Source organism: Meriones unguiculatus, chromosome 21, assembly GCF_030254825.1.
Source record: "Meriones unguiculatus strain TT.TT164.6M chromosome 21, Bangor_MerUng_6.1, whole genome shotgun sequence".
In the NCBI taxonomy this organism is placed as follows: domain Eukaryota; kingdom Metazoa; phylum Chordata; class Mammalia; order Rodentia; family Muridae; genus Meriones; species Meriones unguiculatus.
The window spans coordinates 51358450-51375748 of record NC_083368.1 but is presented as its reverse complement, the minus strand read 5'-3'; the positions used below and the strand labels follow the sequence as shown (position 1 = coordinate 51375748).

General features: G+C 38.1%; 1 protein-coding gene across 9 annotated transcripts in view; it reads left to right on the top strand.

Moving 5' to 3' along the window:
* Cadps2 (calcium dependent secretion activator 2) overlaps positions 1-17299 on the top strand; it is a 520278-nt gene that overhangs the window by 396733 nt on the left and 106246 nt on the right. For 5 of the 9 annotated variants that reach the window (XM_060373999.1, XM_060373998.1, XM_060373996.1 and 2 more), the window contains exons 14-17: positions 576-677; positions 7283-7346; positions 10612-10735; positions 12627-12647. In XM_060373999.1, the coding sequence (XP_060229982.1) occupies positions 576-677; positions 7283-7346; positions 10612-10735; positions 12627-12647 (311 nt within the window). The remainder of the gene's footprint in view (positions 1-575; positions 678-7282; positions 7347-10611; positions 10736-12626; positions 12648-17299) is intronic. The other 4 variants (XM_060374001.1, XM_060374000.1, XM_060374003.1 and 1 more) reach the window with 1 other exon arrangement.

Below are 17299 nucleotides of genomic sequence, written 5' to 3'. Positions count from 1 at the left end.
CTCCTAAACAGCCAGAGATGTAAACAGATACAGAATTTTTGAGAAATTTCTAAATATAATTTGCTAACTGTATCTTATCTACTGGTTACGGTCTTATATATTTATCCAAAATTTCTTTTTTGAACAAAATTTAAATATCTCCAGCCTCATGTTTTGTTTATTTTTATTTGGAAGAGAAGCAGTTAAGATATTTCCACTTGCATTCAGTCTATTTTTATAATAGTTTCATTCAGGGGATAGGCATTTAATTGGTCAGATGTTTAATTCCACTAGAGAACATTTTCCCTGCCATTTTCAAGGACTAGTTATTGTTTTCTGTGTATCTGGAAACTATTTATTGTCATCATTTACCTTGAAGGCTATCTAAGAGAATAAATCCATTCCATTCATTCTAGGTCAAAAATATGAAGTAAATGGCTGCAAATACTTCCATTAAATTTCCAGTGTAAACACAACAAAGGCTCATACGCCTTTTACTTGATTGTTTGAATGATCTAGGGAGGCACTTATGTATTTAAAAATCTTCCAAGGTAAATAATCCATTAATACAAATTGCTGATTTTCATTTTTTTAAGGCCTGATGGAATTGGAACTGTTTCAGTGGAAGAGAAAGAAAGATTTGAGGAGATAAAAGACAGACTTTCTTCCCTTTTAGAAAACCAGATAAGCCACTTCAGGTATGTACTGTGTTTGAGCCAAGTGTCTCTTTCTCCAATCCTGCTTTATTTCCATCCCCCAATACAGTTTTGTTGTGTGGTTAACTCTTGCCACCACTCAGCAGTTACCAGTGTGCTCCAGCGGCTTGCAGTGTATGATCCAGTCTTCATTCCGTGGTCTGCCTCCCAGCTGCTCATTGTTTCCAATGTGTTTGTACCTTAGCCACTCCTGTTGTACTATCCGTCTGCTATAACTCATGCTTTTTCTTTGCGTTTTCATCCTTGCATAAATTTTTCCGTCCTAGCTCTAGTGACTTTTTTCTTTTTTTTTTTTTACCACCAGACAAGGAGGTTCCCATGCCCATGCTAGAGACATTTTCAATTTTCCACCAAGGAATAGTCTCAAGTCTTTTAGCAATTATGTATGTCTTTAACTGTCCCTGAATAACATGGTTAATAAATTCACTGCTTAATCTATTAGTTATTTTTGTATTCATAACATAAGACATAGCACCTAGTGCTCCTTGGCCAGGAAGATTAGACAATAACACTAAGACTCATTTGCAGAGTGAAAGATAAACAGCTTGATACTGTTATTGCCCTAATTTTAGTGAGCCTCAAAGAACCCAGTGGTTAGAGACATAAATATAAATGTGCTAATATATTTTCTTCTACTACAACTATTAGATTCTATGAAGTATTTTTTACATCAATTAATTTTGTCTTCTAGAATGTCTATCAGATGCTTATATGATTTGGAATCATTTCAGAAGTCAACAAGCTTTATGAATATACATGCCAACCAAATTATTATTTATCTTTGAATTTGACCACTTTATGTCTTATATCTTTATCTAAAATATGAAGAGCTTAGGGATTTAAGAATTATACTAAGCAATAAATTCTCAAGGAAGAATGGGAGCATCAGTTGGTCTACACTGGAGGCTTTCAGCAGCAGGTGATAGTGTGACCTCAAGAGGTAGCGACAATGGAATCAGTCGTACAGGTGATGTCACTAGTGCTAGACTCACACTGGAAAATAACTACATCCAAAGGTAGCTCAACATGAGGAAATGGCATCCTAAAAGCATAAGGGAAATTCAACTTTCAAACTTAAGGTTTAGTTCTCTACATAAATTTTTGGTTTACATATAAAACATTGTCCTAAGGAAGGATTTTGTATTTGTAGAAGTCTGCTTCTGCATTCACTGTTGTTAAAAGTTTGACCCTCAGAAATATAGTTTCTTTTTAATGTACCTTGTGAGTCTTTCAGTAAAAATTGATCTTGTAATACCAGCTACTTTAGAGGCTAAGAAAGAAAACAGTAAGTGTAAGGCCCATCTGAGTTAACATCAAGAGCTTACTGTCAGCCTGTGCAACTTGCTCCATCTAAGAAATAAAAGTTCTGGGCCAGAGAGCTGGCTCAGTGGCTAGGAGTTCTTGCTGCTCTTCCAGACAGCTTGGATTCAGTCTGTAGCAAGCACATTGTGTGGTGGTAACTCAGTAATAGCCTACTTGACTAGCCTAAGTGAGGCCAAGAGTTTAAGCCCAGTATTTGGGGGTATGAGAAGATAAATTTCATATTATTAATAACATATATAAAAAGTCATTTAGGCTCAATAATAGTCCAGAGATGCATTTAAAGAGCAAATACAATAAGAATAAACCAAACATCACACTCCTCATGAAAGATGGCAGGTTGAAAAGAAAAATAAGATGGCATATTAGACACATGTGTCAGTTTCTTGACAGACATTGAACATAATGGCCAGAGGAGCGTCATGAATCCAAAAGGTGAAGTATGAGAACAGAACATAGGATGAAGGACCTGGAAAATCTTACAGAAGCGAGATGAGCAATGGCTAGTAAAGACATTCCGGGGGGACAGAATCCTGGGTGGCAATGTAAAGTCGATGCAACAACTCACTTGACATATATAACCCCCCCAAAAATGCAGGCATTGGGGTGTGTAGAGCACCTCCGGAAAATGAGAGTGAAGAATGAGTTGTAAACCTGCTGAGAAGTACTTAGAGCCCCAGATTCCTCTCTCAACACAGCTCTTCTGTAAGAGTGTCCATCTACATATTAATTCCCCAGAGAAAATGATGGTACCTGGATGGAGGCGGAGGGGACGGGAACATCACCCATGCTCAGAAGTTATGAGAGGAAGATCTTATTTTTTTGTTTGTTTGTTTTTTGAGACAGGGTTTCCCTGTGTAGCCTTGGCTGTCCTGGGCTTACTCTGTAGACCAGGCTAGACTGGAACTCACAGAGATCTGCCTGCCTCTGTCTCTCAGAGTGCTCTAATTACAAGTGTGCACCATCACACCTGACTGATAGGTAGATTCTTTTGTGAAACTTATGTTACAAGCATGTTCTCCTAAGTGTCTCAGTATCCCCAGGGGAAAAGCCCACAGCTCTAGATAGTTAAGACTTCCCAAATATCTCAGCGAGAGGCACCTTCTGCAAGAACTGTCTGGCCTCTTTAAGAACCACCTGCTTGCACAGCTTCTTTTCACTTTCTAGTAACATGCCTTTGAGCATGGCTACACATGTAGCTCATCAGACATTTGAGAGAAGTATTTAACACAGGGCAAAGAGCCCAATGCTGGTAGATAACAAAGGAAGGTGCCAATTTGGAAATAATAAAAATTGTATGGGGAAAGGAAAGTGGGGGGATCTGTTATTGAAGTCTTGAGACAAGTTAAAAATAAAAAAAAAACAGAGCATCTATCAATCAAAAACGAGGTTGAAAAGTTAAATAAAACTTGAAAGAACAAATGAGTACTCCAGAGGTGGTATGAAAACGTGACACACACAACATGTAAACACACCATTGGGAAAATAAGTTCATCAAAATGTCCAGGTACAACGTTGCTCTTACTGTTGAAGAACCAACATTCAGCTAAAATTGATCCCTGACTTCACCACAGGGAGGAAAGTAAGGATGGGCAGGACAGTGCAGAATTAGAGCGTATTGAAAATAAAAAAACGAAGAGGCACTCCCAAGAGTGTGGGCGGGGCCTTCTCAGAGAAGAGGCCGCCTGACTGTCTTAGCTGTAGCCAGATATCTATTTCCCCTGCTCCTCAAGGGACATCTCAAAGGTTAAGACAAATTTTCTCCTTCTTCAGTCTCTTTTTTCAATAAAGTAGACCATAGGGAAGCTCTAAAGGTACTGTGGGTGGAATTTCAGCTGATAAGTTAAAAATCACAATCAATAGGATTGCATAAGAGTTAAGACTGTCTTTTATCATAAATGTGGTTTCTGTTAAGATTCCTAGAAATATGTAGTTTAAAGCTAGGGAAGGGAAGATACTATATAAAGTAAAGTCTCAACTGTCATTTATTTCCATTTTAACATTCTTATTTGAAAATATCGTTATACAGAAGAAGATTGTTCCTTCAGCTCATTTTAATTGTGTTGGAAATCTTGATTTCCTCCTGACCTAGCCAGAGGGTTCAAATGGATTCTAAAAGGGAAGACATTTTTCACCCATGTCCCCACAATTTTTTTTGGTTCTGCCTCAATTAATGTAATGTGGATACTAGATGATAACCACAAATGGTAGAATTCATTAAGTAGAAGGGATGAGAATTATGTATGATAGATAAAGAAAACATACTATTCAAGATGGAAATACAATTTAAAATTGCAGTTTGGCCAAGCCTGTTTGCATAGCGGCCAAGCCTGAAATCCTAACACTTGAGGGGCTGAAGCAGGAGAATGAGGAGTTCCAGACCAGCCTCTGAAACGAACAAAAACCTCTTAGCATATCCCCAAACCAAAACAGCAAATCTGAACACAGAGAAACTGGAACTTTCAAATCCCATTGGTAAGGCTATGGAATTGCAACCCACTTTGGAAACTACTTTGGTGGCTTCTTAAAACTGTAAATACCTGTTGAAGGTAGGACTTACTTCATGCCCAAGAATTTTCCCAAGTAAAAGTAACACATGCGTAGACGAAAGAATGAATGGATGTCCATACCAGAGCTGTTAATAACAAAATTAAAATTAGCCGTGTGAACATTAAAGACTGGATAAACCGTGTCCTTCTAGAGTGGTGTAGCTTGTACAGAGAGAGAAACTGGCAAGTGAGCTCCCATACACACAAAGAAAGCACAAACTATGTTCTCTTAGGTAAGATTCTAGAAGTGTAATCTCACTGCAAAGATAGAAAGTTAAACACTGGTTACCTGGGGTACGAGGAAGATCAAAAATATCCTTGCCAGTGGTAACAGCAGCAACAACCAGAAAAGATTTGTCACAACTTAAGCAAATTTTATAATTTAAATGCATGCATTTGATTATCACTCCACTATATAGCACTGAGTGCTGTGGCTGTAACTCAGCAGGTGGCATTTGTCTGTCACATGAGATGCCCTGTGATCAGTCCCCATCACCCAAAAGATAAATGCTAAAGGGTTCTTTTTCATAGCGGAAAGGTGGTAGGTAGCATATCCAAAACTGAAAAGTCAAGAAGTAAAAACACAAGCGCACAGGTTGAAGACATAAATGTTAAAGGTGTCAGCTACAACTTGACCTGTCTATTTTATTTTTTCTGAATCACATAAATTACTTGGGGTGAGGCAGAGCAAACATAAAGGGCCCAACGTTCTTGGTACAAAAAGCCTGTTAGAAGAGAAAACACTGCACACAGACTTCCAGTAAATATTAATGCTGCATTTAAATATGGAAAGGTGCGGGGCTTCAAAATAGGAAGAGCCTAACCTGGTTCATTTATCTGTGAAACTTTTACCAAAGTGGGAATGAGGTTGGATTCATTTTGCTCAGATTGGGTATTAAATGTGATTGATTTTTATTTAGTAATCGAATGTTTTCCACTTTGCTCTGCTGGTGCATAACTGTCAAGACTGGTAAAACAAACAAACAAACAAACAAAAATCCAAAATATTTATCCTGAATGGAGGCAGAACAAAATGTTCCCCTTCTTTTAGAACTTCTTTTAAATTAATTAAGCTTCTGTGTAGTTATTTTCAGTACGTTATTGATTCAGGATTACTCTAAATGTGCTGAATTATTTACACATCCTGCACAGCCAATGCTAATTCAGAACATACCCATTGGGACCTCAGAGCCCTGAAATGCTAAATGTAATCTGAGGATCAGTAACATTCTATTCATAAAATGTGTCACCCACAGGTTAATGGAAATAAACAATAGAAAAGACAATGGATGGATTATGCAAATACACTGAAAAGATTAAGCAGGGGAGGGAACTACAAGGACCAAATTGGCGCTTTATTTAAATGTGGATTAAGCTTTAAAGTATACAGAATGGTTAAAGCTATTTTGCTAATTTGCCAAGGTATAAAAAGCACCATTACACAGGAAACTCTATTAAAATAAATTGACTGTGCCTTTTTTGTACATTGGAGAACAGGACATAGAGAGGCAAGATTAAGTATATGTTCTAACAGTAAGTAAATGATAAATCCTCTGAAGAAAAGCCTGGTTGACTAAATTTGGAAAGTATTCATTTGCAATTACTGGAGAAACTTTTATGAAACTAACAACCCCTAAAACAAACTCAAATACCTTTCTTTTAAAAGAAAAAAAAGAAATGTGACTTTTATGCTTTTTTTTTTTTTTTTTTTTTTTTTTTTTTTGGTTTCCTAAACACTTTTCAATGCGAAACTTAAAGTGCTTCCTAAGTAAATCCATTCAAATTACAATGTGGAAAAAAAAAAGAATTTTATTTAGTGGCCACTGGGTAATTGAGTAGGACATGGAGATAAGTAAGCTTCTTCTTCCCAACTCATTAGCTTGAGGATTTCTAAATTACAGTGGGATGGCAGCATAAGGCCAGCCAGCTGGGTCCTGGGAGGGAGCAACAGCCTCAGAAAGGGGCTAGTGTCTTTGCTGAATCCGGTTAGTAAAGCCGGTGGCTCCAGCAGGATGTACCAGCTCTGGCTGTCAGTGCTCCTTACGTGGGGATGGACATGAAGAAACAACACACCTGATAGCACGCTGTGACCACTGACAGTAGAAGGGAGTCTGCTCTCCCTGAGCCTGTGCTGGCCTCAGTCATCACCGCCGTTATCTGCCTTCTACTTGTTGCTTTGCAGTCAGAATCCATCAGGCAAGAAACAGCTGTGATTGGTACCTCTCCTAAGGAAGTTTTGTGCAGGGTCTCCATGTGACCTAGGGAAGTGAAAAAATTAAACATGGTAGCTGTGTGGTGTCCCTAAACAGAGGGAGTGAAACTGTTGCTCTTCAAAGTTAGGTATATGGTGGGTGTGTATACCTTCTTCTCCTGCATATTAGCTCGGGCAGGTATGAGAGAAATCATTTCATCTTCTCTTGGACCTTAAATATCAAACCTTCAACAGGATGGTTACACAATAATCCTTTCTACAATGACTCTGGAGTTTCTTCCTTTTAGTGCTTATCTTACGAAGACTTGAGAACTCCTTTCATCATAGTTGACGTGTTGCTAGTTCAAGATCTTGAAATCACATACTTGGTACAATTTAACAGTTAAAGTAACTCCCAAGATGATATTTTAACCTGTTGTCAAGGTTCTCAGTTACCACCACGTAATCACAGCTCTTAAGTTAATATTAGATGCTTGACGTTTTGTTCCCCTTTTTTATTTTTAAAGATACTGCTTTCCCTTCGGACGACCTGAGGGTGCCCTAAAAGCTACGCTCTCATTACTTGAAAGGGTACGTATGAAAGTTTATATATGCTATTTGTGTTCTGGTGCCAGGGGGGTGGGGGGGCTGTGTTTCAGCTGTTGAACTGAGTCAGAGCTATTTGCTGTGCTCACACCACTGCTGAACCTTTCTTTCTTTCTTTCTTTCTTTCTTTCTTTCTTTCTTTCTTTCTTTCTCTCTCTCTCTCTCTCTCTCTCTCTCTCCTTCCTTCCTTCCTTCCTTCCTTCCTTCCTTCCTTCTTTCTTTCTTTCTTTCTTTCTTTCTTTCTTTCTTTCTTTCTTTCAATTTATTCACTTTGTATCTCAGCTGTAGCCCCCTCCCTCGTCTCCTTCCAGACCCACCCCCTTCCTCTTCTCCCCCTATGCCCTTTCCCTAGTTCACTGATAGGAGAGTCCTCCTCCCCTTCCCTCTGACCCTAGCCTATCAGGTCTCATCAGGGCTGACTGCATCATCTTCCTCTGTGTGCATTTTCTTACTCCTTACTTTCCCATTGTCTCCCTACTGCCTCCTTTTGAGCCTTTCCTCCACCATGCTATCCTGATATCATGCTATCATTTTCTTTTGATACTATTAATCTTCTCATCTTTTTCCCCACCTATCATCTCATGAAATGTTTTTTTGTTTGTTTGTTTGTTTGGGTTTTTTTTTTTTTGGGGGGGGGAAGGAGATTGTTGTTTTAGTTGTTTCTACTTTCCAGGCCAGTTCACACTTGGCTCTTATTGTCCTTTCAGATTCACTGGTTTTTCCAACAGTTACAGCTTGAACACATGTCTGTATTACTATATAAAATGATGGGCGTGTCATTCCCTTCAGTCTCCACATTTAGTGTGATATAAGAATGAAGTCACAAATCTTAGAAATATATTTCCCCTACAAAAATATATAACAAACAAGGATTTTAAAACAATCCCTAAAAATAATTTTCATGGCACGGAGTGTGCTATTTCTGTGGATGTTGTGGATACTACTTTTTTTTCATGTTTATGAATCTCTATCCAAATACTATGAAATGCTTACAGCTGAGAAATATGATTTTAGCAACTCTTCAATATCTGAAATATAAGCAATTTTGTTTATTTTATATGACATGTGATTTTATTATGCTGGTCCTAATTTGTTGACTTCATCTTACCTATATTTCTGCTAAACTAACTTTAGAAATTATGCTACCTCTTAGTATGTCTATTAGAAAGAGAAGCAAAAGTATAGTTCAAAATCTGAGAGATAAGGGTTTGACCCAGTGATTAAAACGAAATCTTTATGATAAGTTGAGTTCATACATGTTATACCCTTGTCTCCTGTTTTGTGTGTACAGAATGCAGTCCTATGAAGACTGTCTTTGTTAGACTTTTTATGTTTTTTAAAAGCTGTCTGCAGCCTTGGCTTTTTAAGGTATATATTCTGTTCTGTTCCTTAAGGCAATTATAATTAAATGAGTTCTTAAAGTTGCTTTGCTTCTGTAACTGAATACCATCTTGGGTACCTCGTACAACCTCTCTGTGTCCTGGTTTCCATGGCAGAGTCTTACTTCCCTCGCAACAGGGAAGAGGTAGCAATCCAGAGATGGCCTGTGCCTTGCACTGACAAGTGGCTGGATGATAGCAAGCCTTTCTCGTTATAATCACCAATCACATCTCTTACTGAATAGGAAGAGAAACGCTAGGAGCCATTTCTTCATTTTTAAAATTTTCTCTTTAATTACTCTCAAGTTACAAAAATAACATAAAATCTCTAAGTGAATTTTTAAGACCTCTGATGCTTGGGAAGAGCCCCAGAAGATGAAACACATAGACAGGAACGAGGGTTTAGATTTCTCCTCCTACATGAAGTGGTTAGGTTCCTAGAGAATATGAAATACTATTTAAATCTAATCATCACCTCTGGGGCAAACATACACATTGTAATTTCTTGTTACTCTTTCTACTATTTGAAGTTTCTCAGCATGGGAAGCTTAAGTAAAATTCATACATCTGTATATAAAACAGCATCATCTTGATGGAAAATGTTGGCAAAGATCCCACTAAATATAATGTTCATAATCCACTGCCTATACATATTTTACTATGCACAGAAAGATTTTTTTCCAAGCTGCAAAGTATATACTATATGTTTCTGAAGTACCAAAAAAATATCATAGTTGAATCTGATAGTAAGAGAACTGTCAAATGATAAAGTTAGCTGCTTTCAAGAAAGAAAATCATGTCTAAATATCTTTGAAATATTGTAAGGGGTTATTGATGCTTATATGCTAGAATGAATTCAAGAGTGTATAAGCATTAGTGTAAGGAGAAAAAGTAATAAAGTTTTAAGTGGATGTTTTCAGGTTCCTTTGTCACTTCAATTTGAGAGATTAGTAGAATACTTACACACACTGTATTACCATTTTATCATATGTATATGAAATCATCATTTGGATATAAACAAAGCATGACAATTACATTAAATACAGGAAAGAATAGTCTAACAGTGAGTAATGATTTAGAGCATGGGCTGTAATGAAAAGTGTCAATGCATCTTAGAAAGTGTTTAAAACTACCCTTGAATTTGTTTCTATAACCCTACCCCTTTGTTTTAATAATAAAACATGTTACGGGCAAATACCCAACAACACAGTTTAGGAACCCAGCAAAGAAAAAAGCCTTCTATCTTTTTCCGTTTTTTTTTCTAAAATGGAAGAAGTCTCCATGTGTCTTAGCATTTGATCTGTCTTTAAGCTCTCGTCCCACTACGGCACAGAAGTTCCCTTCCTCTTTGTAGAGTTCACCATACCGCGTTGTGGAGATAACAACTACTGACATTTTATTTGTTGTTTTTACAATGCTCCAAAATTATGCCCATTCATAATGGAGATTTTTCTTACGGTGCTCCACCTATGTTCAGAAGACCTGGAACTTTTACCTTAGGACCTTATACATGACAAACTGTTTATCGCTGGTGCCGAGGACCGTAACCATGATCTGAGACAGCTGCTCTAATGGTGTGGTGGATCCTTGGAGGAAAAGTGACAGTCACGCTGAATCCTGGTGATCTGGCCTACGGGAGGTTTTGATGTGCACAAATGAGGCTTAGACAGAAGGAACCAATACTGAAGGATTAGGTCCCAGTTGAGAAGTGCCGACTCATTACTTACCACAAGTTACCGAAGACCCCCTCCCCCTTCCCGGGAGCACTCACGTCTGGGGCGATTTGTGTAATTTGTTTTTAGAATGTATTTTATGCAGCGCCTCTCCTCTCTTCTCTTTTTGCCCACCCTGCTTCTCTCTCCTCTCTATAGGTTTTAATGAAAGACATTGCCACTCCTATCCCCGCAGAGGAGGTGAAGAAAGTGGTCAGAAAATGTCTGGAGAAAGCTGCCTTGATCAATTACACCAGGCTCACAGAATATGCCAAAATAGAAGGTCAGTGCCCTGAGCAATTGCCGAAGTGGCTGTGAGAGCCAACAATGCCTGTTAACTGAATTTTCTATGAGAAGTCCTTTCCTTCCCGGAACAATCCTGTGCGGCGGCAAAGGGAAATGTCTCATTAAAATCTCAGCTGGCGAACTGAAGCGCTTTTTCCTATTCATTGCTTTAATATGCCTCCTGGGACTCGGCTTGAATGAAAGACCCAGGATCCGTGCTTAAGTTGTCCTTTGTTCTTACTTTGAGTTTTCAAGAAACCAAAAGGTGTTTCCATGGGTTGTATTTTTTGACATTACTGTAAGTATGTCTAACATTTAAACTATGGGCTGTGGCTTCTTCCCTGATTGGTGTCAGTGTGGCATTGTGTAATTTTATTTTCTGATCTGCACTGTCGCTCAGCGGAGGAATAAACTTGTTGATTGTGAGGACTGAAACAAACGCATAGAACTTCCTGCCTCTTTTAATTGTGTGCTTTGTATTGATGCATTTGAAAGATTAGACCTCTTGAGAGGACTGTGCACTTTTTTTCTCTTTCTTCAAGTTTTATTCATTAAGGACACTGATATTTTAAATGTTTAGGGATAAGTAGATGGAGAGTTAGGGCAGAGTCACAAGATCAGCTTTTATTTTTCCATCTTTTGAACTGATTGACTCTCAAGCATCGAAAAATATTCTAAGTATCTAAAAATATTCTAAAGTACTCTAATTTGTTCAAATTATCATGAAATCGACTTATTTCATACACCTATCAGTACCAGAGAGAAAGGGAAAGTTTGTGTTCTGTTCAATATTTTATATATTAAAATAAAAAGGGAGTCATCCTGTAGACTTTTAATATTAAAATATTAATATTTTTGGATTGTACTTAGTGAATGATTAATCTATAAATTAATTGATAGTAGAATAATTTTATCAATGTTCAGCCTTTGAAAAGATAAATGTCTTTCGTGTTTTTTCTCCATATCTGGACAAACTCACTAACAAGCATGTGATAACCAACCTCCTGAGTGATTAACAAAAAAGCCGTCTCATTGCCATAGCAACCAATATTATATCACGAGAGTAACAACATGAAACCTCCTTAGTTACCAGCCTAACATCATTAATTATGATACCATGTTGTGTTAAAGCAGACGCAGTGAGCACTCGGTCATTTGAAGGAAGTGGAGGATGAACACTTTTGGTTTTCACTTTTGAATATTCCTGTAGGTAGCTTTCATGTCTGGGAATATTGAGTGTTCCAAACATGATTGGAAAAACTGATCCATAAACTGACAATTAAACCTTCCTACTGTCTCAGAGGAAAGTTTGTGGGGACCTTCAGCCACCATAGGGTCTTCTATACAAATAGGTTTCCAACTTAAAATTCAGTGAAGGAACCTTTCCTTTACCTGCTCTTCAGGCAGTATTTTACCACTATGCAACATTGCTAAGATGATAGACTAGAGTTCTCTGTGTAGCTCAGTAGTTTATAGTGGTAGCATCCACTGTGAAGGAGATGGGGGAGGGGTGTCTTAGTTGTACATAGAGAACTCTGTTCTAAGACCAAGTGGAGATGTGGCAAGGATCCTCCCATTTTCTCCTTTCCTGGAGTCATTTGAGTTTAATGTGACAATATTCTAGATAATGGATCCCAGCAATCCACTCACTAAAGACTGCCGGAGCCGTCTTACTTCAAAAACATAAAATGTTTGCTCATTCACTGAGAAGAACTTATATGCTTTTTCAATTTCTACTTCCACCCTTCCTATTTTTGCTTTTACTTTTTAAAAATGAAGTTTTTTTATGTTCAGCCCAGACCAAGAACATATAAAACAAGTTAGAAATAGGAAGACAGGCTAGTTTTCTTTGCTTGCTTGGCTTTACATTCTCTTTTCTTGTGTTTTAGGGCCTGCAGAAAAGGACACAGGTAATGTTTCTGCATGCACATGCATTGTTGCTGATGTGGTGGTCTATATACTGTCTTAGAAGCATTTCTTTGAAGTACTGCTGTCCTGAAAATCGGCACATATGTAACGTAGATTTAAAATGGAGCCTGGAACCATTCACAGTTATGCCCTAACCCTGCCCATCACTTCCAGAACTGTCCTCCCACCTTCTTCCTTATCATCATAACCGGGCGAAGGGAAGAGAAAGCAACAGTGCATCCTCATGGCACTTTTTAACTGTACAGAACAGCATTGCTGTCTTCAGGTCCCTCTGCTGTATGCTACCTGTCTGTGCTTTAGTGATCTCATGATCTGAAACTTTGCACAACCAAGTTGATACTTTCCCATTTTACTGAACCTTCAATGGTTCTTCTACAGTCTTTCCTAGTGTTTTAGATCCATCAGCGGTAGCATTTGTCTCACTCTGTCTGGTTTGTTTGGTTAACGGAATGCCTTGCCTTTCACGTACGTGTTGACCACAATGGGTAAGCATGGGAGTTCATCCTTTTCTAAGGCAGAATAATATTCTATGATCTGCATATATCAAATTTGCTGAATGCCTCTGCCTGTCTGTCAGCAGACACTGAATTTTTCTCATGATTTGGTTGTTGTGGATGATGCTGTGGTGAGGATGAAAGTGCAGACATCTGAAGAGTTTCTTTCTGCTCTTTTGGATCCATAGCATACCCTGTGTGGTTCTGTACTTTTATATTTTCATGGTCCTCCATACTGCTTTCCACAGTGCATGTAGCAATTTCCATTGCAACCCACAGTACCTTCGCTCTTCTCTTCATGTCCTTGCCTACCACTTGTTGTATGAGGTGGTGGGGGCTTTGTGGTCATGAGTATTCAAGAGGAGGTGATATTTTATTACGATTTTATTTACTTGCATTTTCATGAAGATTAGTGACACTGAGCATTTTTCATATAAGCAAGAGACACATTGGCTATTTGTAGGTCATATCTAGAATACCTAGTTCTATTCTTTTGCTGATTTTACTTGGGTTTTTGGGGGTGTTCTGTTATTATTAGTTTCAGTGTGTTGTGTATTTAAAATGTAAGTCCCCTGTCAGATGTACTTTCTCTCATCCACAGGCTGTCTGCTTATATGTTGTCTTCTTTCCTATTGGCTGTATGTTTTGACATTTATAAGTGGACCACTCCTGTCAGTTTGTTTGATCATTTTCACCAGGATTCTGAAAATACTTGTATCTTTTCAAAACAATTGCTAATGCTTTGTAGGAAAAAATATGTTATTTTTGCTGAAAGATAGCAGTAATTTTATATGGATTCAAGGCAAGAAACCTGAGGCCATATTAATGCTGCATATTATGTGTTAAGAATGGACTCTAATCTTATTTGGAAGTGGTTACCAATACTTGAAAGGGTCTCATAACCAGAAGAGAGAACCATCTTCCTTTATCAGTTCTGAAAACTAGCATAAGAGTAAAAAGCAAAACTGCTATGAAGTAAAAGTTCTTAAATTTGAACGAATGAGCAGAGGCTGTGACATCCCTGCCTTGGGAAAGTGTGTGTACGTGTGTCTTTACTGGGTGGGTGTAGATGTGTGGGTGAGGGGGTGTAGATTTCTGAGTCTATGAAATGTTAAAGGCCTTGTTCCTTTTGGGTTTGTTGACTTAGTTTGATCTCCTTTTCACAATTGTGATTAATTTAACCGTGTGTACTATTTTCTTTACATTCTTCCTATTCTCTCTTCAGGACCCTGCAGGCAGAATGCTTATTGCTTTGCACTTCTTGTGTCTAGGCACCCAACCTGATGAAAGAATCATTGTTCTAATTTTTAGCCAATTAGTTCCCATCTGAAAACAATTGTACATGAGACAAGTAGCCATCCTCATAGCCACTTGTAGTATCCTGGGCAAATTTTTATTTCATTTTTAAACTCACATCCTACTAAGGGTTCTATTTCTTGGCAAAGAGCGGAAGGCTTTTATATTATATTTTCCAGAATCTGAGTCCTAAAAGGTGACAGGTACAAAACACTGAGACACAAAAGGGGGAAGAAAAGACATTCTACAATAGTTACTGAGTTCACTTGAGCAAAAAAGTAGTTAAAATAAAGTGAGGCCTTTATCATGTCTGCTCATGGCAGGCCACACAATATCAATAGTCCCATGTTCTTAAACTCTTCCAACATATTTGTGAAGCCAGCAGAATGGCTCAGCAAATAAAGACACTTTCTGCTAAGGCTGATGACTTGAGTTCAGTCTCCAGAACCCTTACAGTTGAATGAGAGAAAGACTCCCTCGGGCTGTCCGCAGGCTTCCTCATATGCGTCATATGCACACACAGAAAAGAAATGGGTAGATTAATGATGATGATGACGATGATGGTGATGATAATGATGGTTATGATTGATGATTAGATAGATAGATAGATAGACAGACAGACAGACAGATAGATAGATAAAGACTATATTTAAAACATACCATTTAAACCTTCATGGTTGTTCTGAAAACTGTCTTTAGCCTTGCCTACAAACAGAGGTCTGGGAGTACTGTGCTTTCCCACTTCTATAGAGTATTTGAGTCATCCAGCTAAGACAAGACTTAGGCTTGATCTCTATGCCTTGTCGCTTTGTTTCTTCTGTGGAATAAGAAGAGATCTCAGTGCACGTCAGGCCATATGGGCAGAGGTACCATACAGATGCCCCACATAGTTAAAGAGAGAAGGAAGGGGAACAATTCTTTCCCACATACCCCACATACCTTCCCTCCGCTCCTATTTCCTATCCATTCCACATTCACATGGGTATCTCAGCAGCTTTAAGAAAAATGGTTTTGTTAAAATTAAATGCTTCTACATAAAGGAAAATACAAGTATATTCTTTGATATAAGTGCATTGACAGAAAGCTTAAGCATGCTCTGATGCAATGAGAGATTTTTAAGAAATATGTATTTCTTTAGTTGCATTTAGTAGTAAAGGGATTCCTGATAAATGACCGTGAGTGATTTAAAAGTGGATAAAAATGAAAATATTAATTGTCTTTCTATTGGTGGATCTTGCAAAAATTCTCTTGAATATTTATACTACCTAGAAATGGAGAAAGTGCTGCCCAAAATTTCTTACTATTTTGTCATCTATCACTCTTCATGTCCTCGAAGTTTACAAAAAAGGAAAAAAGGTTTCTATATAAGTCAGCAAGACTTCAAAAACAAAGTACTACCATTGTAAAAATTCTACATGTTTGTTATACCAATGGAGCTGGGTGTGGTGGTGCACACCTTTTAACTCTAGCACTCAGGGAGGCAGAGGCAGAGGCAGGCAGATCACTGTGAGTTCCAGGCCAGCCTAGTCTATAAAGGGAGTCCAGGACAGCCAAGGAAAACCAAAAGAAAAAAAAAGAAAGGAAGAAAGGATGGATAGAAGGAAAGAAAGGGAAAGGAAAAGAAAGGAAAGGAAAGGAAAGGAAAGGAAAGGAAAAAGGAAAGGAAAGGAAAGGAAAAAGGAAAGGAAAGGAAAAGAAAGGAAAAAGGAAAGGAAAGGAAAGGAAAAGGAAAAGGAAAAGGAAAAGGAAAAGAAAGGAAAGGAAAGGAAATCACCTGGTCTCTGAGACCCAGGAACATGTTCTAGTCTGTCTCTAGTGGCTGGTAGGCCTCAAAGATTATCAGACTCAAATAATAACATCTTATGACAACCCCAGCTGTGTTACAAAAGCTAATGCTTAATATTATTTTATCACAACTTTCCCTCTAAATAAAATTACAAATAGGGAAAAAAAAAACCAAAAACCTCTGTGGTAGGTCTTTTCTAAGCAATTTATATGTATTACCTCATTTCTCTCTTACAATAGAACTTTGTCATATTGTCATTATTATTTCAGAGAATCAAATAAGTTACTACACAACTTGTCTAGAGTCACAAACCTGGTAAATAGTCCATTAGAGCTCCCTGTGGGCTTCCATTTGTGTGCTTTCTTCCCTCTCTTTGTCCTTCTTAAAAAGTTCCTGTCATTACATTTTTCACTTAGTTAATTTTTCCTCAGATATCTCAGTCATCATGTTAAAATGCTCAGTATTCATAAGCCTTTTCCTAAGCCAGAGGACACAATACCCTTCTTCATGTTACTTACCATCCTGTTAGCGACATGAGGAGAGGGGTTTGTATTTCAGCAACCTGCTCATCCCCAGTTCAGAGTAAAGTACAGGCAGGGCACATGCTTGCTACCCAATAAATATTTATTGAGTAAACCAATGAGCTTAGGACACAGACAGGTAACCTGGCTACTTAGAGCAGAAAGAACATCTATCCCCTGGCAAGCTGCCTTGTGAGCGATGATTCAAACTAATCATTGAATAATTAACATATGTGGTGAAATCTGGCCACTTAAAAATAACAGGATTAAAGATAATAAACCAGAGTCAGAAACCCTTGTTGCAGGAGAGAGAGGCAGGCACACAGGATCAGACAGGGAAAGGTTAGAGCTGTAGCGACAGCACAGAGCAACCCACCCTGTCTCCACTGTCTCATGATCCACCATGCTGCTCAGTTGCGATCCCTGGTTTCTTCTTTCCTTGTCTATTGGCAGCACAAGTGAGTAGAATAAAGGGATTATAGGATGTGGCAAAAGATTGATGAAAACAAACGACCTCCTTCAGTGTCTTTCCTTCT